This window comes from Chinchilla lanigera, unplaced genomic scaffold (genome assembly GCF_000276665.1).
Source record: "Chinchilla lanigera isolate Chin_1 unplaced genomic scaffold, ChiLan1.0 scaffold00109, whole genome shotgun sequence".
NCBI lineage: Eukaryota > Metazoa > Chordata > Mammalia > Rodentia > Chinchillidae > Chinchilla > Chinchilla lanigera.
In genome coordinates, this window is record NW_004955510.1 from 5,027,110 (window position 1) to 5,047,153 (window position 20,044).

Below are 20,044 nucleotides of genomic sequence, written 5' to 3' on the forward strand. Positions count from 1 at the left end.
TCCCCACCAAGCCTTTCCAAACTCCATTATCCCACACTGATCTCCCTCCTCTCTCAAATACTTCACAAGTTGTAGAGTGAGTTGTGCACCTCTGCTGGATCTCATTAACATATCAGTCCCTGATTGTTCTATATGCAGACTCTGTGCCAGAGAGTAAACTCCTCCAAGCATGGAGGGGTCACCTACTTACTGCTATCTTCCACCACCCGTCATCCAAACCTGCAGATGCATGAGCTGACTTTTCTTACAGTAAAGTCATCATAGGAAGTTTCCCTCTGGACATGTCATACTGTGACCTAAAAATTACCTTCCAGGGCTTTTGCATGCCAAAGCAGATTTCATTTTAAAAACAGACAAAGTCTGCATTAAGATGGAATTAGATTGAGGATGAAGCTCAGTCTAATTCAGCTTAGTGGAGGTGACAAGTCCTGTGCCTAGAGGTATGAATGGCAGGAGAAAACAGCCTGAAGTCCCCCACTGATGGCGAGAGCATGGGAAGGCACTGCCATTATTCTGACCTGGGCTCTTGGGTCTCCAGATCAGAGACATCAGCAGAACCAGATATATCTAAGAATGACCTATGATAACCGCTGGTCTAACCTACAGGTTCCAAATGGGGGAAATATACATGGATGATTTTTATAAGATTTAATGTGAGGGCTAGAGGAGCAGATTCACTGAGGTTCTGCACAGAAATCCAATAGCAGCCTAGAGAAGAGGTGACTGGAGGTGTCAGAGCCTATTCAATCTTAGCCTCTTCTCCGAGACACCCACAACCCAGGGATCTCTTTTAGGGTCAGGAGAATTTAGACCATATTTAAAGACCGAGAAAGAGAATTAGTGGAGGAAGGTAAGTCGGTAACGTAGGATGGAGGGAAGGTAATTTAGGAAGCAAGGTTGAGACAAGGCACAGGAAACCAACTCAGCACAGGGGAGGGGTGGTCTGTGATGGGCGAAAGGCAGACCCCTGACGGGGCTCAGGTGCCCACACATGTGTCTTTGAAGTAGAATTTCCTGCCCAAAAGTCTCAAGTTCTTTCCCTAATATTGAAGTAAATATTTTTTTAACTGAGAAAGATAGAAGATTATCAGATAGCTGGTGTGAAAGGTAAACTTTTGAAACTTTCTCTGTGGGGTGTAGTCAAGGGACTTGAGCAGGGACAAGTTAAGGGACCTGCACTGTACTGAAACCCAGTAGAGGCTGGTGGCCCCACATACCAATGCATTAACCTAGACAGATTTGCAAAATTTTTCTCTAACTGGATGCAGAAACCTGGATGTCCTGAGTCAAGAGGGTAAATAATAGAATTGATTCAGGGGTTGGGTGCAAAAAGAAATCAAGAAGACAGGAAATCACAAAAGATAAAGGGCAGGGGTGGGATCTGTGGGGTCAACCATGGGCAGCACCAAAGGAGGAAAGGCTTAGGCATCAGAAGAGTACAGAAACATCAGGGAAAGTTGCATCTGAAAAGCTTATGCTAAGTGAAAGAGCCAGAAACAAAAGACTGTGCATAATATGTCTTTGCTTGTGTAAAATGTTCACAAATACAACTTTACAGAGATAGCCAGCAGATTAAGGGTTGCTGAGGGCCGGGAGGGGTGTATGAGAGCTTGCAATGCAGTAATGGAAGTGCTCTAAATAAGATTATGTGGCTACTGCACAACTCAATAGATATGTTAAACATCATTGAATTGTACATCTAAAATGGGTAAATTTTATTGTATCTAAATTCTATCACAATAGAGTTGTTTTGAAAAAAGATTAAGAAAAACTGGCGGGATTATAGACTTTGCATCTGCCTTTATAGGTTGAGAAAGCAGAGATACTGTGTTTCTGGAATAAAGCACCAAAAACGAAGGACAAGTTGTCCTGGTATAGACAGGGCAGAACGGTAGCCTGAGCAATGTTAACAGGATACAGGGGAGAGGGCCTTGGACCATGGCAGCAAAGTTCCCAGGAAGCAAGGGGGTGACAGTTGTAAGAATCAGGTTGCTTGCAGCAATGCCAGAAATTGTTCAGGTGGCAGTGGCTGCAGAAGCACTGGAGACAGAGGGCTAGAGTCTACCCAGTGCCATGGTAAATGATCATGTGGAATGCCCCAGAGGCCAGAGACAATAGGGGCAAAATGGGAATGTGGTGACTTGGCTCCCTGCCACGAGTTTCTGCAAAGGCAGATCTTACAGGAAAGAGCATGAGGGATGATTTGAAATGGGAATGAAAATCTAGAGAAGGCCACATACAGATAGCAATGTAGGCAATGCAGACACTCATCCATGCACACACTTACACACATGAGTGTACATATCACACTTGGAAAGTCTGGGGAATATGAAAATAAGTGCTCCAAGAACCAGGAGACCTGGGAGACCTAGGCTCCAGGGGGACCTAGGCTCTTCTTTCTGTGCATGGGGTGGGTGTGTTTCTGGAAGGCAGCATGTAGGTCAGGCTGCATTACAGTGGATAGGCTCCAAAAGAATGAAAGCGAAGGAGGGGGATAAGATTAAGAGACAGAATGGATATAGCAAGGAGAGAGACGGGAGGAAAGAGAAGGCTGCAGGGTAGGAAAGAGGCAGCTGTGGTCTGTTAGTCTGGCCCCAAGGGTCCAGCTGCTCAACAGATCCATTTTAGGCATTCCCCTAGCAGCCAAGTAGGTACCCCTCCCCACTGGCCTGTTCTGGGGAACCTACCTTGCTGATGAGCTCCCCGATCATCCCGTTCCAGGAGGTGTTATGGAGCTGGTGCCCGTACCTGCCATCGGGGGCCTGGTAAATCTCATATTTGAAGCCCAGAGCCTTGGCCAATGCATCCAGGACATCTATGGAGAACCCTTTGTAGCGCTTGGGCTGCCCAAGGATGTTCTCAGCCACCATCACAAAAGGCTCTTCCTGGGGACAAGAGAATGAATGTTCTTCAGTTAAATAAAAGGTCCACTAATATGTACTTCCAGGGCACTGTTGGAGAGACCAATCTGATGAGCCATAACTATAGAAAGCTGGTATTGGGGCTGGGGGTGTCGCTCAGAGGCAGTGCTTAACCCTGGCTTCAGGCTCTACCACTAGTAATAATAGTAGAATTCAGTATTCACCCAATTTCTATCTGGTTTTTTGTTTTGTTGGGGTTTTTTTTTGTTGTTTTTTGGGGTTTTGGGGGTTTTGGGGGGTTTTTTTTGGTTTTTTTTTTTTGGTAATGGGAATCAAACTCAGGACCTTGTGCTTGCCAGGGTCACTTGCTGTATTACTGAGCTACATTCCCAGCCCTCAATTTAGCCTCAGAGCTAAACTCCTCTGCCTTTTCTAAAAGCAGTTTATGGACTGTTGAGCTACTCTATGAGACTTCATTCCATCCTCAGGCCAGTGTAGAGCAATGTAGATTGAACTGTCCTATGTATTTCATCCCACACTCTTCTCAGTCCCTACTGCTCAGAATGACGTGGTATGTTTTCATTCCTTCATTATGGACCAGGATTCTGTCCTTAGGAAATGCCATAAATCTATGTGACTACATATAAGACATGGGACATTTCTCACGCTGGATAGTTTATGACAAAAAAACTCTGTGTTATTAGATCGAGAAAAGACAGCATCATATCTATCGGGTTGTACTAGAAAATGGATACTGATTATTTGGCAAGGTCGACCATAAGTCAAAGGATGAGAGAGGATTAAGCCCTCAGACCCCAAGTCCAAAGCTGTTCTGCGTTTATGCCCAAACAGTTAGTGCGTGTCATGTTGGGCAGGTGACCATCTGGAAAACATCTCTGCATCCCCACCAGTTTCCTCATGTAGAAGTGCATGAGAAGGGGTTCTGGCAAACAGCCACAGAGGATTACCTCATTAAGGTAGTTTTGTTGGAAAAATGATACCAGGCTTATTCATGGGGTGCAAACAGGGAAAGCAGAGAGCTGCTGCCAAAGGTTTCTGTGCCTGCTGGGACGAGGATAGCATTTGGACCATGTCTGACCCAGCCAAAAAGGAGAAAATCTAAAATATCCCTGCAGTTCTTCTAAAGAGGTGAAAAAAAAATGAGTTAAAAGAAAGATGCTTCCTAGGTCTCTCACCAGTGTAAACGTTTATGTTTCCAGGATAACTATGCAGAAAAATTGTAACAAACTGTCTTCACTGCAAACTCTGCATGGCGTGCCCCATCAATGTGTCCAGGTGAAGAAGAATGGAAGAAGAATAGCTCTTCCTGGCACCCTTCTGGGGATCCCAGCTACCAGTACAGCTCCCCCAAGGAGCAGCAATAGGGCAAGGTGCAGTTCACATCTGAGGGCCAGTAGAGCAGCAAGGGTCCTTGGCGCCCAACAGCAGATCTGCAGGACTGGTCTTTCTCCCACATCTCAGGGACCATCCAGGAGAGGCTCAGCAGCCCCAGGAGAGATCTCCAACCTTACTCTCCTCTTCCTCATTCACAGTGGTTTCCAAGAAAGGTCTTGGGAAAGCTCGAACCATGGCCCAAGATCCCTCCTCCCCACACCCCACATTAAACAGAACCTCTGATTCAAAAGTGTGGGCAGCCTAGCTCCCCAAGTGTTCCCCATGATCCTACCAAGACAGTCACCACTTTGAGAGTCAGTCCTTGGAGGCGGCTGCCCATGGGCCTCTCCTGCAAGCTGCCATTCAGACCCTTCTCCGAGTCCCACGTCGCCAGCTGTGAAGGGAGAAAGGGAGCATCAGGGATGGAACTGGGCACCCCTCAGGAATTCCTCCCCAACCAGGATCTGCACCAGGCAGATGGGTGGACAGCAACCCTGTAGAATTCCTAGAGTCCTGGAGCCACCTCTGAACCACAGGAGAACAGAGGTGAAACACAGAAAGTTCCACTCCCCGCCCCCATCAGCTCACTCCAATCTCTAGGACTCTGTACATCTCTAAAATGAAGCTAATAAGTTAGAACTCATCTCTTGAGTAAAAGTTTACATCCAAGTTTATTCTGTCCACCCACAGAGGCTGTGTCCCTGTGTCTCCCACAAAGTCTCCTCTTCTTTCATTATTCCTCTGACTTTCCTAAGCCATCTGGACCTTACCTTCAGCTGTTGCCACCAATACAAGTAAGAGGAGGCTCGGGAGTAACGCAAGCAGAGCCAAGAGTGCTCTGCCTGTTTTCACCATAGTGCGAACACTGTATCTTTTCAAATATGCAGGTAGAAGCTGGCAGCAGAATAAATGTGCTCCACATCTACCATATCCTCCTGAGAGCACAGGCCATGCCCAATAGGGTGATGCATCTCTCACTGGCACCCCAAGAAGATCTCTCCTGGCTCAGAAACTACAGAAGAGACAGGTGTTCTTGGAACTGTTTCCCCTCCCTGTGTTCTCACAGGACCTGGACAATGATTAAACCTTTCCCTGGCCAATGATTTCCAATTATTAATTGGGGAGATGCAGAAAGTACAGACACTAGCCCATCTCAAGCCAGCTAAATCAGAACCTCAGGGCCAGGCCTGGGGAGCATTAATGCTTCCAGGGAGATCGTCATATGTCCCCTCAGGTCCCTGGGCTTCTAGCATGGCTGCATGTTACGATCTCTTAAGGGGCTTTTCAGACACACTGAAAGCAGGGCTCCATCTCTAGAGATTTCAGTTTAATTGGTCCACAGTGGGCTAGATGTGGATATTTTAGTTCCAGGTGATTCTAACACACAGCCAGGATTGTGAGCCACTGCTGTAGATTAAAGCAGTAATCCTCCAACTGTGATATGCACACAAATCACCTAGGGATTTGCATACATTCTGATTCTGCAACCTGAGATTATTCCTGTCTAACAAGCTCCCAGGTGAAGCTGCTTCTGTGGCTGTCGATGATCCACAGACCAGCATCTGTGCAGCAAGCGACGGTCAGATCGCCCTCAGAAGCACCTACTTTTCATTATAGAAGACCCACAGGGACCCTGGTTAACTTGCGTGGAAGATGCACCCATTTTGGTGATGTGCCACTGGGTGCTCTGGGAAGCCACCAGCAGCCCCAATTAAGGATGCATCTCCTCTCCCAACATTCCCCATAGATGGACACCTGTGGTAGGGTCTGCACACTGAGCTGTAAGAGGCCACCATTCCATCCAACAGACCATTCCACCGGGGACATGCTATTGTTCTAAGGCCTAAAACAAGTCCATCAGAATGAGATAAGGAGTTCTACAGGTGAAAAGAAACCTGAAATCTCTGTTGCTACTTTGGACATGATACCCACTCAGATCAACTCCATCCTAAATAATAAGATGCTTGGTAGTGATGAAAAATATCAGCATGACTGCATACTCTGAAGAGCCCCACAACCAATGCTAATGGATGTGGTGGGCATTGCAGTGAAGCACAAGTTAAGATCTACCCAGAATTCTAATCAAAGGCATCAAAGATATTAATGGTACCACACTCTGGAAACTGGGACAGTGAGAAAGAAATATTATGGCTATTTCTCCACTGGGGTTCAATAAATAGCACTAGAACTCAGAGTGGATTGCTGCAGCTGGATTAAAATGCTGGTCAAAAGGGACAGGACAAACTCAGTGAACAGGGTCAAGGGTTTGATTTCCTGCGTCCTTTGGATGCCCCTGTGTAGACAAAGGGGGCAAGAATGGGTGTGCACTTGCGCTGTCTGCATCTGCATCCCCGTAACTGCTTAGCCCATGCCCTGGAAGTGCTTAACTCTCAGGTATGGTCAGTATTCCTCCTGGTGGTGGGTGGAGTTATACTGGTTCCCTTTGACCAGCTCGATGACTCATAGAGTTATGATGGAGGCAATCTGGTCCTAATGATGACGTGTCAGTCCTAGTCATTAGAGCTCTGACCCTCAATTGGGACTTGGGTTCCTCGACATGATGCCAAACCAGCCTGCCATGGAGAAGGGCATCTTGATTCTCTGCTACCTAGCTTGGGTGAGCACCTGGATGTGAGCTCTGCTTGGTCTCCATCAATCAGGCTTTACCTCGTTTCTCCTGGGATTGTAATCAGGCAGGAAAATCGAAACAGAGGCAGGAAGAAGCAGTTTGGATGAAGACCTGTGCTGCTAGAGTTTGAGCTCAGCTCTGAGCCTCTCAACTCCTCTCCAACAGCACCCTCTGCTTCTAGTCACTGCCTAACTCCAGGTAGCACCAACTCTGCCCAGGCCATTGTAACAGTTTCCTCATCTGCTCATTATCCCCAGCCTCTATTTTTTATGGCACATCCTCCAATTGCTGGTATCTTTATAATTAATAAACTCAAATGTGAGGTATGTTCATTACAGTGTCCTAGTAGGGTCTCATTTCCTGCAGGATAAGTCCTAACATTTTGAGCCTGACCTGAAAGAAAAGCCTTCCTGATGCCACCCGCCCTGACTCAGCCTCACATAAGTTTAGACAGCCACAGCACATGCCAACCCCACAATCCCTCACCCTTTCCCATGCACGCTGTGTTCCCTCCTGGTCTTTGCATCGAGTGCCTTCCCCTAGGATGCTAGTTCTCTTTTTCTGGGTCTGAAAAACTCTTATCCATTAAAAATTGATAATAAGGATTCACTTTAGAATAGATTTAGATTTATACAAAGGTTGCAGCGGTTTTATGGAAAATATACCTATAACACAGACCCAGTTTCCCTTGTTGTTAAGACACGATTGTACCTTACATGCAGATGCTATGGACCTGATTTCCCATATTGCTGATACTAATGCATCATATATTATTATTGTGACACATTCCCCACAACTAATAAAATGTTAAGCTTGGTTCCCATGATTTATGCAAAGCTGTAATAGAAATGACCTCCAGACCCTTCTCTTGTAGGCTCAAGTCTCAGAGCCAGCTATGGAACCTATTTTCTTGGCCTGTCCTCAGGGATGATAAGTAGGCCACTGTCTCAGGCTCAACGGCTGCACATTACTCTGCTCATTCCCATATCTGGGTTCTAATCCTGCCTCAGACACCACTGTCTCCTCTCCAAGATCAACTTCAATAATTGGTCTAGATTTGGGGACAAATATAGGAATGTCAAAGGGTGGAATTGGTGTATCAAAGAGATAGTAGACCTATGTTCAAGTGGTTCTCAGCATTTACTGAAATGACCTCAGCCAGCCTGCTTCACAGCACTGTGCTTGAAATATAGACACAGTTAACAAATACTTGTTCAATACATCAAACTTCACTGAGATTCCATTTCCTTATCCATAAAACGAAGTACAAATATGTTCCTTGCTTATCATGTTGAGGGGCTGTTCAAAGGAGAAAATAATTTTGAAAAATCATTTATTATAAAGTAGCTTAAGAATCACAAAGTAAAGAATCAGTTTATATGTATGTGTATGTTTATATGCATGTATGTACAACATGACATTAATTGTGTTTAAACAAAGAATTGGTAAAAATGGGAGGAGATACATTCAAAGGAGATATACATAGGTAGAGGAATTATAAAGAATTATTTTCACTTTCTTTAAGCTTTTTTGGCTTTCAATAGGTTTTTTTTCACCAGATTAACAGGAAAGAAAATGAGCTTTTGATAAAAATAACTACCATAGGTGATTAAGCAAAATCCTATCACATGTTCTTTTATGACAGAGGATTGAATGTCAAAGGAACAATTAGAGTTGAATTATCTGTCAGTAAGTCAAGGCCCATCTGAGAGTCAGAACAGAATAAATCTGTGCTCTTGCTCCAGAGCTGCAGGTAAGTGTGCCTCACCTCCGAGAAGAGGCATCTAGCTAGTGTGACCACTGTCTCACATGATAAGACCTTGCCAAGCTGCTGTTGGGCTCCTGTGGAGTAGGAGGATAGAGAAACAGCCAGAGCTGAGGTCCAGATCCCTGGCTCAAGCATATTTCTCTATTAAGGAAAAGGCATGGGACCAAAACATTTTACATAATATTACATAAACACCCCTAATGCAAGATGACCACCTCAGTCAAAGTAGAACTTCATAAAAGGGAAAAAAATATCTTAATCTGGTTTTATCATCCTTATCGTTTGGTCTGAAAGTGCTTGAGACTTAAAGTTTTTGTTTTCCTTTCTTTTAAGAAGAACTTCTCTCTCCCTGCCCTCTAGGCACCCTGTGCTCTGACAAAGAAAGAGGAATACTTCAAAGTGAAACTCAAATTCTGCCTTTCAAACACATCAAAGTACAACCATGTTCCTGGATTCAGGATCCTCCATGCTGGGCAGGAAAGATTATTATTCCCTCACATCAGGATGACTGGCTGCCCCAGGCTGAGTGAATTTCCCTGTTTTCACAGCCCTGGGGTTCTTGCCCAGATACTGAGATGGAAGCTGCAAGCCTGCACCATTCCTGAGAGAGGTTATCCCTCCAAGAATCTAACATATAAGACCAGAAAAGAGAAAAACACAGTTCCAGTGAGAAAATCCAGTGGAATTAAAAACACAATAAAACCTTTCAATGTATTCCCATCTTGCAGCCAACCCAAGTTGGGAGAGGGCACATACCACCTCAGTCCTGAGGGTGCCTGGTGCTCCCTGCTGGGGAACTAAAAGTTCAGTCAATAAAAGCCAAATGGGGTTGATAGACTTGATAAATGGGAAGCCAGGCCAATCTTTTACTCAAAGAAGTCCTGACACTTAGTCATTCTGCTCCAGACCATTTCGTTTGTACATAAGTGCGTCTGCTCTGATTTTCCCTTGCTCTTCACAGACAGAATTTTGTTTATGGGATCGATGAATTTACGGCCACAGACACCCACTTTTGACAGCTGACCTGTCAAGATCAGTGCCTGAAAAACTAATTTCTAGCACTGTGAACAAAATGAGCACTGCCACTCCTTGATAAGACAGCTACGGGCGTTTTCATTCATGGCTGAGATCTGCTCTGCCCAGACCAGAAATGTGGACAGGACCAGAGGTTACAGCACAATCATCACTTGAAAGGAGATATATGGTTTCAAAATCTGATTATGACAAACAACTGTACAAGAGATCGGCCATTTGGAGAATAAATTTCATAAACTCCTGGTATTGGGAAAGTATATTTCCTCAGTCAAAGGGGGTGTTCTTATGTGTTTTTGAGTTGCAAAATATGAGGATTTGGGACTTTATGGCCCGGTTTTTAATATATGCAAGGCTATTAACCTTAAATTAAAAAGGGCTTCCTTTGGAAGATCAGGCTTCCTGACTTGTTACTTAGTCACAGATATGTCTGAAATTGTCTTCCCTCTTCATGAGGCAGAAGAGTAAAGAGAGGAGATAACCCACTGCTTCAGAGCCCAGAGACAGAATGTGACCAGAGTTTCCTATAGAGCTTTGCAATTCCTAGTGAAGGGAATAAAGGATGGAAAGAAGGGAAGACGAAAAGGAAAAGAAGAGGAAAGGAAAGAAGAGAAAAAGAAGGGAAGGGAAAGGAAGGGAAGGGTAAGAAAGCTGACTGGCTTGACCCTAAATCTCATGTTCAATAATATCCACAAGATAATAAGTCAATAATCTATATTACAACAGTTTTACAGCTGAATGAGAGATACTTTGGTGGTAAACTTGTCTCAAGAGAGCACTGGAAGTAAAAGATAAAGCTTTTAAGATCATGTCAGACATCCCAACCATAGGTGAAGTACCTGTGGGCTTCACCCTATCACTCATGACAGCCATCAGCTGGGTGTAATAGGGTATGAGCTTCATTGATGACAACCACAACACAGGAACCATCAGGTCAGTGCCAGGGTGCTCTCAAATAATAATTCTACTGGTTTTTGTTTCTTTGCCCATTTTTATTGAAAAACAAAGGAGTTAAAGTGTATGTTTAAAAGATCACAGCCTCAGATGGGGGCAGGGTGAAGAGGAATCCACTATCTCCAGTGAGTTTGATTTGGCCATTCATCCAGCATTGATTTCAGACAGTCGATTGCAAGTGTCTCTTGGCACTGTTATTGTTGCTGGTGGCGCTGGTGTTATTGTTTAGTGCTGTAGATCTAAACTAAGTCCTTGTCCATGCTGAGCAGACCCTCTCCCTCTACCACTGAGCTACACTCCTAACCAATTACAAGTCTTAAGCTCCAGCCAGACACAGAAGCCACAAGTTTAGACACAAGCCGGACCTGAGAGGCAGAGTGGAAGCATCAAAGGGTTGAATTTGAATAAGTCTAACCATGATTCCTAACATAAGGTCTAATTTGAAAGTTCATCTCAGGAATTCTAGAATAGTAGGGCCACCAAGCCTAGACCACAGGCTCCTACCCCTGCTAAGCATGGGCCCAGGGCCACTCCTGACACTTTCAGATGTGCTAGACAGGAGGTGTGACTCCCACTGAGACAGCAGAGAACTCAAAGTCTCTCTGCCAGCCAAGACCATTTGCACAGGGAACTGGGCACTCGGTGAAAGCCATATGATCTTAAGACAAGTGGCAGCAGAGCTTCTGTTAACCGTTCAGAGGACAAAGTCGCAAGACCTTGAAGGAAAAGTGATGAGGTAGGACAGCTATCCTGTGTGGGCTTCATGAAAAACCTTAGTAAGGAGGACAGACAGACACATGCCCAGTAGGATTGGGGAAGGAGATGAGAAAAACTATCAGAAGTGCCATTGGCCCTGGCAGGTCACTCAGGATGGAGGTGGCAGATGAGACTAAGCCTTAGCCTCCACTAGCTGGAAGTGAAGGGCACCAAGAACTCATTGGATAACCAGCCTGGCCCACCCCAAGAGTCCAGCAATGGAGTCTTTGCGTCCCCTTATGAGTGATGATGGAGGCAGTCCCACTTCTGCTAAAGACATAGAAAGCAGCAAGAGGATGTTGTCCCCGCTGAAACAACAATAAAAATTGGCCTATGAGAGACCTGCAGCCACAAGACAAGCTGCTGCCCTCCAAGGAGAAAGGGGATGCAAACAGTGTTGTATCTGTGGCTCTCCATGGGATGTGCTAGCTACAAAAGTGAGCAAGAAGAAAGAAATCAGAAATGTTAACAAATTCTTAAAAACCACATGTGGGTCAGCATGACAGCTAGAGTCCATGGAAGCCCACACTCCAGGGAGGTCACACACACTGATAAGCTCTTTTCCACTGAGGCCCCACTGGAGGGAGTAGGAGAAAGAAAATCAGAACTGAACACAGCATCTCAAAGAAGAGAAGCAAGTCAAATATCTGTAACCCAGTACAAGGATTTCCACCAGATGTATGTGAAGAAAGCTCATAACTCAATTACAAGATGACTTAATTTCTGAAAATGGAAAAAGTATTTATTTGTCCAAAGAAGACATGTGGAAGGTGGTAGACACTTGAAACTGTGTGCTTAATATCACAAGTCAGCAGAAGAATACAAAATAAGATCACGAGGAAATACTGCCATACCCCACTAAAATAGCTAAAATCTAAGCCTGACATTCCCAAGTGCTGCTGAGGATCTGTAATGCAAAATGTGCAGCCATGCTGCAAGACAGGTTAGCAGTTTCTTCTAAAATTAAACACACATTTACTATGCAACCTGGCAAATCCACCTCTAGGCATTACAGGAGGGAAGTATAAATATGCTCATACAAAGGTCTAGATGCCAATGTTCATAGAAACTTTATTCTTAATAGGTAAAACCCAGAAACTCTCCAAATGTTGATTGGGTGGTAAACAGATAAACACATGGTGGTCTACTTGTACAACAGTATAGGACCTCAGCAAGCAACAAGCTACTGATACGGACAACAGGGATGAAGCGCAGAAATCTTGTACTAAGTCAACGAACCCATCCTTCCTGATCCTATTTATATGACATTCTCACAAAGGCAACATTACAGGGAATAAACATAGACCTGTGGCTGCCTGAGGCTGAGAACAGGAGAGGTACAAATGCAGAGGGGAATCGGGGCTCGGGGGCTGGGGAAATGTTCCATGCATTGTGTGTGCTGCACCCTCAATTACATTTAAAAGACTTGTGTGTGTGTGTGTGTGTGTGTGTGTGTGTGTGTAATGATTCTACAGAAGCCATGTGCTAGGAAGTGACACCAACCCGTCACATGGCCTGACTGTGCTTGTTTGGCAGGACTGATAAGAGGGAAGGATTCCCAAAATAACAACACAATCAATGTTAGTACCTTCAGATGATGTTACTTTAATTACCTGGAGCCAGATGATAAGAAGCAGCCAAGACATTACCTACCAATCTCAAAGAACTAGATGAATCTTTAAAAAGGTTTACGAAGAATTTCACCTACAAACAGTTCCATAGTATATGCAGGAAAACAGATTATATATACAGTAATGCGTGTTCCAACTTCCTTAACTGCTTATTTCTTTTGGTGAGATGGTGTACGTGTTTCCCTAAAACACAAAGGTCACTGTAAGTGGCTATGTTTGGCATGTGGCAGAGCAACAGGATTGTAGAGAATGTTCATCTCTTGCACAATACAAGCCTGTAATATCTGGGTTGTTTTACAGAGAGGGGGCATTGCTTTAAAAATCAGAAGGAAAACAAGACAGTGATTTTCATTTTGAAAGTGCACTTCAATCTAGATATTGACTGTAATGCTATGTGTGTTTCTCTTCTAATTATTTTAGGTGTATTGGCTTTGTTTTTCTAAACTGCAAGTTCTAGAAACAGCGTACTTTGTGATGACAAAAAATAAGCTGGAATTCAGTTTCTTCCACTCCCAAACCTGGGCCTGCTGGCCTGTTATTTGAACTGCTCCTGTTCTTTCTTTGGGCATAAGCACCCTCCTCTGTGGCTTCCATCCATGGGTTACTGGCTAGTGCTATGGGCAATATTTCTTTCCTCTCTGGTCTCCTTGTGCTCAGGCCCATACAGACAGCTTATGAAATGCTCATTAGCTTGAATCCCCCAGAATGAATGGCACTACACAGACTATTCATCAGTCTGAATTCTGACAAGACACGTTCTGCCAGTCAGTTTCATGAATCTCTACATTGAAAACAGTGGCAGGTGTCTCCCATTGCACCCACTCTACATTCTTAGCCATGTCCTCTCCCTGGAATAGCCTCCTCTTCCTTTGTTCTCTCGCTCCTACTCATCCTTCAAAAATCATCCAGGAGACTCCCTGCATCTCAAGAGTAAGTGCCTGCTTGGGCAACTCCAGAATGTCCCGCCCATAGTTCCGTGGAAATGCTTTGCACAGTATGTAAAAATTTCACATGTATCTATTCACAGGTGTACTCCATCTCTTTTAAACAAGAAATTATCTCTTCTTCATTTGATTCACCCAATAAAATCTTACTAGAAAAATTAATATATTTGATCACCCCTTGGGCATCTCCTCATTAACTGGTGAGAAATTTGTTTTTCTCAAATTTCAGCTTTTAACAAACCCACATTATACCCCTTATCTGAAGCTCTGCAAAAGGCTTCCTTACTTGGTGCCGACTTCTTCACAGTGATGGAAAGTTTCTGGCCTGGATTTTCTCTCTTATATGAGTTTGTGTGAAAAGCTAATTTAAGACTTCAAATTATGCAAATGTGTTAGTAAAATAAATGAATTAAATGACATTAAAAACACTTTATGTTTTTACCCTAGACCAGAGGTCTCCAATTCCCAGGCCACAGACCTCTACAGGGCCACACAGCAGGAGCTGAGCCATGGGCAAAGAAGTGAAGTTTCACTGCTGGTGTTACTGCCTGAGCCCCATCTCCTATCGGATCAGCTACAACACTAGATTCTCAAAGGAGCTTGAACCCTACTGGGAATTGAGCACACAAGGGATCTATGTTGCTGCTCCTCTGAATCATCCTGAAACCATGCCCTCCGCTGCAGTCTTTGAAAAAAAATTGTCTTCCATGAAACTTGTCCCTGGTGCCAAAACAGTTGTGGACCACTTCTATAGAACCCTTGTTAGTGCATGGTTTGTGAACTAGAAGCACCTCATTTTAGGGCCATCTCCTACCTACTGAGTCAATGCCTGCAGTTTACCAAGGCCCATAAGAGATGTGTAGGCACAGTAAAGATTGAGAAATACTCAGCGGATGGTAGCACCATTGATTGTTTGCCTCGGACCCTTATGACCTTCCCTACCTGCCTCAGTTCCTCTCTTATCCACCTCCTATCAAACCTCCACATAACAGCCTGAGTTTTCTTTCTTTTCTTTTTTATTAATGTAAATTATTTTATTTCAGTCTCCTTCTTAAAATTTGGTTCCTGGTAAACATGGATTACATTTCCCAAAGCCTGTGAGACTCACAAGACCTGGTCAATGTCTGAGTTTTCAACTCATCCCATGCCCCTCTTTCTTTCTACCTGACTCACTATACTCCACTGACATTGAACACCTTTCACTTCCTCTCTCAAGCCAAGGTTCTTTCTGCTTAGGAACTGGGTACGCAACCCTCTCATTCCTGATAAACCTTATCTCTACCATTCACATCCCATGCTTGGCTCTTTCTCCTCTGGCAGGTCTTGCCCGGTGAGTAATCCTCTTGATAAAGCCTCCCAGGTCACTCAGCCAAAGTGCTTTCAATATTCTCAAACACAGGACTTCGATATTTTCTTCAAAGCTCTCAAACATTGCAGTTGTGATAAACACCCTCCATGATGTACAGGATGCCTGTTTTGTTCAGTTTCGTGTGATAACATTTGATATAATTTCTGGCCCACTGCATGTACTTAACAAGTATTTGCTAAATACATGAATTAACTAAAGATCTAGTCCAAGAATCAGCAAACTTTTCCATTAGTGGACAGACAGTAAATATGTTAAGCTTTTCGAGCTACATGGTCTCAATGGGTGTATGCAAGTTTCAATGAACTTTACTTACAAAGTAAAGCTGGGAGGTTGGATTGAGGCCAGGAGCCATAGTGTGCTGTTCCCTGATTATCAGTACCTTTACTTCTATTGTCCCCTCTGTCCCTACCATAGTGTCCCCTCCAATTTCACTTTTCAAAGCATGACCATTCTTTATTATTTCTTTCTTATTACCAGGCATGGTCTCACTGAGTTGCCTAGGCTAGCCTCAATCTTGCAGTTCTGCCACCACAGTCCCCAGAGCAGCTGGGACTACCACATGCCACAGCTCCAGGTCTGTCATTTCTTAAACTGTTTAATTGCCATGTTTTCAGGAAACTCTGCTTTATCCCTCCAGTCAGAAGTCATAGGTCCTCCTGCATCCATAAGTCACTGTTCTTACATGTCTTCAAGACATTCATCACATTTAGATTTCCTTCACAGTTCCTACAGTAGACCATGTTTTCTAGCAATGATTTTTTTTGTCTTTTTGAGACAGGGTCTAGCTATGCAGTTCAGGCTGGCAGTGAGCTCACTTTGAAGCCCATGCTGGTCTCGAACTCGCAATCATCCTCCTGTCTCAGCCTCCTGAGTTCTGAGTTTACAGGCATTTGCCACCACACCCGGCCATATTTTCTAAAGAGGAGTGTGACGATATTCCCTCAAATGTGGCTTCTCCACCTCTTATCCAGAAGCAAAGTGGAAGCAAGTCTTTTCCTTTCAATCTGCTCTGCAACTTCTGCCTACATCACTTGGGATCTTGCTCTAACACAAGGTTTTGCACCATTGGAACCATGGATATTCTAAGCCAGATAATTCTTTATTGGGGGGTAGGGATGCTGCCCTGTGCATTACAGAATATGTAGCAACATCCCTGACCTCTATCAGCTAGCTAAAAATGGCATCCCCAGGTGTGAGAACCAAAATACCTCCAGGCATAGCTAAAAAATGTCTTAGAGGACAGAATTAGCCCATCCATCATCCATGGAGAACCATTTATCTTAGAGAATGTAGACACCATCCATAAAGTACAACCCTGAGACCACTGTGCTATAGAGACCACATACAGATATTCTAATTGACACTCCTAGATAGCTGCCTTCCAGCCACCTTGGCCAAAACACTAGACATGTGAATGCAACCACCTTGAAACCCTTAAAATCTGCCCATCAGTCAGATGCCAGGCACCCCTGCCTTGGTGCCAGCAAACTATGAACTGAAAACTCCACAAACTGAGCTACAATAAACCTTTCCTCCTTTAACTTTGCATGCTGGGTATTTTGTCTTGGCAATGAGAAAAATAACCAATGCAGGCACTAAGGAAAGTGTTAGTAGATGCAAAACTCAAATTCACTAATTGTAAGAGTTAGGGGGAAATATTGGACACTAAAAGAAAAAGTACTTTTGTTATACAGTGTCAGAAAATTTAAGAAAACTGGCAATTGCAACATTGTAGAAAGTAGACAATCTTGTTATTAATCTAATGAAGCTAAAGAGGTGTCCAGGCAGAATTTTGAATAGTTGTTTGCCTCCACTTAGCTGCTTACCCTAATACATGCAAAGATACATAGCTAAATAATAGATGAACTAGGGAAAGAATTATGCTTTTAATCAGAACTTACAAAAATTTATAAAATCCAGAACTTTTTTATTGGAAGACAAACTATTTTATTCTCAGTGTCTTCTTGGATAAAATTCCAAAATAAGAAAGATTCCCAATGCAAATATCAAAGCCCGTGGACACTCTGGAAAATGTGAACCCTTAAAATTGAGGGTTCTGGCTGTAAGTCTTTCTTAAGACCTCAGACATACTTAAGGCAGTGTCTTGCAGATCCTTCAAAAAGACAAAGGCTTCCTATAATGTTACAGGGATACACCCTAGCCCTTCTCTGCTAGGCAGAAGAGCTTGAAAAATCTATTGCAGCCCATTAGAAAACTCACAGTAAAGATGAGACCTTCTCAAAGAAACTTGTTGTAGGTATGCTATTATCTAAGGCAGTAAGCAATCAGTATACTCTCCAGAAAATAAATCCACATAGTTTTTAAAGGAACTGTAATGGCAAAAGCACATGCAGGTTAGACTAAATGGGTCAGAGAGAATGGAATTTGAGGGAGACTTTCAAATCCCTGGATTTTAGTGGGCAGCAAGGAGCTGAGTAAACTACTCACCTGTGATTAGAATCTACATTTTTCATGGGAAGGTCAGGATATCTTAGAAAGCAGTATTAATATCTCAAAGGGTAGGAGTAGCAGGCTCTACTTGAAAGATGAAGCCCAGAAGGGTATCAGAAGGGCAGTGCAGCACAGATCACCATGTGCCTCCTGAACCTCCTAATCATTGTACATGGTTACTGAAGTTTTGTTCACTGACTTTCCTTGAATGTTGATAATGTGGGGATCACGTAAGTTTCTCTTTACATTGAGGTGTTCAGAGTGAGCAGAGCTATACTACTTTCGAGAATCTGTATCTAAGGATCTTCACTTGTATTTCAACCTGATTTAGATCATCAGATGCTAGGCTTTGAGCAAAAGTCATCACAGAATAAGGCTTTGGGGTCCTTGGGGAAAGGAGCAAAAATAAACTTTTCATTGAGAAGAGTATGGTTTGTGTGGACAGATAAGCATTAGCACAGATGGTATTATTCCGTGGTAGCAATAATATCTTCTATCTCACATGCTTTTCTAGAATGTGACTTGTCACTCCCAATCAACAAGTAAGGCCCGGCCTCTCTTCACTCCTTGAATCTTAACTGGTTTCTCTTGTGATTTATAAATATTGGTGGATGTGAGCATTTGTGACTTCTGAGGCAACATTCCAAGTGGCCCTGTAATACCCAGGTAGGGAAGCCAGGCATTGTGCATGAGATTAAATACCCAAGGCCACCATGCCAGAGAGGGTGCAATAGTTACAGATGAGTCCACTTTTCTAATAACTTTCACCCAGGCAGCAGGCACATGAGGGAAGCCCTCCAAAATCCTAAGTGTGAATAAGTGGCTTCCATTGATGCCACAAGGGGTAAAGAAATCACCCATCCAAGACTGTAGAATTTGAGTTATAATGAAATAAAATATAATGAATATGGCATGATATGGTCTAGCATAATGCAATTATTCCTGTTTTAAGTCATTAAAGGCTGAGATCATTTGTTATGCATCAATAGTAACAGTTTCTGATGAATTTGCCCTTGTGGTTATCTTAAAAGCCTGGGCTGGTTTATTCCTTCCTGTATTCCCATACAGTGCCTCCCAGCTAGTAAGTGGATGTGTTTACACTCTGTAGTGTTGTCACACACACATCTCTGAGTACCAGCCATACTTTATGAGTTGAATATCCTCAATTTGTGAGGGAATATCTTTGATGTTGCTATCGAGAAACTCAGGTTCCCAGAGGTCAGGTGACTTGCTGTGTCTCTATTAAATAATCCACAGCCGGTAAAGTCAGAATCCAAATACAATGGACTCTGCTTATAAAATGCTTCCTCTGCACACTGTAGAATCTGAATAAGCATTTGCTTATTTAATGGAAAAGGAAGAGAAAAAAGTAAGGAGACCGGAAAGGGAAAAGAAAAGTGCTCCCAAGGCCATTAATTTCCATAGTGAGAGCACTTGCCTGAACTCTTGGCTGCCCCTAAGGCCCACAACCCAGACTTTACCAAGGCTGGCATTTTGCCAGCTTGAGTTCTCCTTCCTTTTAAAAAGAAATCATTTTTTTCTTACACTTTTCACCACATCACTGCATTGGTCCAACATGGAAACTCACAAGTCTCAGGCATCCTGTCCCCTCCTCTTTTCCCACACTTCCTCCCCAACTGCACAGAAGCCATGTAACTCTCATTCATCCATACCAGAGCCAAATAATTATTTTACCCAGAAAATGAATATAAGGGAGATAATAAGGCAGCTAAAAACAGTGAAAATGATCCATCTATAGAACCCTGGAGTAACATTAGGAAATAAGAATCAAGAGATGGAGAAATTGGAAATGTATTTATGTCATGGGGGATAGCAGAATCCTTAAGCACAGATGAGCTAGCTGCGGAGACCAGATAGGAAGTGAGAGATACCTTTTCCCATTTCTAATTTCTCCTTTCATATTTCATGATCATAATGTAAATAGCATTTGCTTTCAATGAGTCTTCTTTAGATTATACACATACCTTGACACCTGGTATCTGAACACAACCAAAGCATCTCTCTTTCTATGAGATTAAGAACAGAAAAATATCATTACGTTACTCTGTAGGATTTGAGAAAGGCTCTACCTCTGAAATAAATCATAAGAGTGAGATGCATCTGCCCCCATGACTGCAACTCAGGATCAGCGGTTGAGAATCTGCTTCTGTGTGGCCTCCAAAGGCCCTGGTCTCAGAGCAAATACACACTAAGGACATTTCAACTGAGCAGACAGGAACAGAACCAAATGGAA

General features: G+C 43.5%; 1 protein-coding gene across 1 annotated transcript in view; it reads right to left on the bottom strand.

Annotated features, from left to right (window-relative positions):
- Window positions 1-20,044, bottom strand: part of Grid1 (glutamate receptor, ionotropic, delta 1) — a 661,017-nt gene that overhangs the window by 124,202 nt on the left and 516,771 nt on the right. Inside the window, exons 10-11 of the mRNA XM_013506310.1 lie at window positions 4,549-4,650; window positions 2,688-2,885 (exon numbers count right to left, since the gene is read on the bottom strand). Coding sequence (XP_013361764.1) covers window positions 2,688-2,885; window positions 4,549-4,650 — 300 coding nt within the window. The remainder of the gene's footprint in view (window positions 1-2,687; window positions 2,886-4,548; window positions 4,651-20,044) is intronic.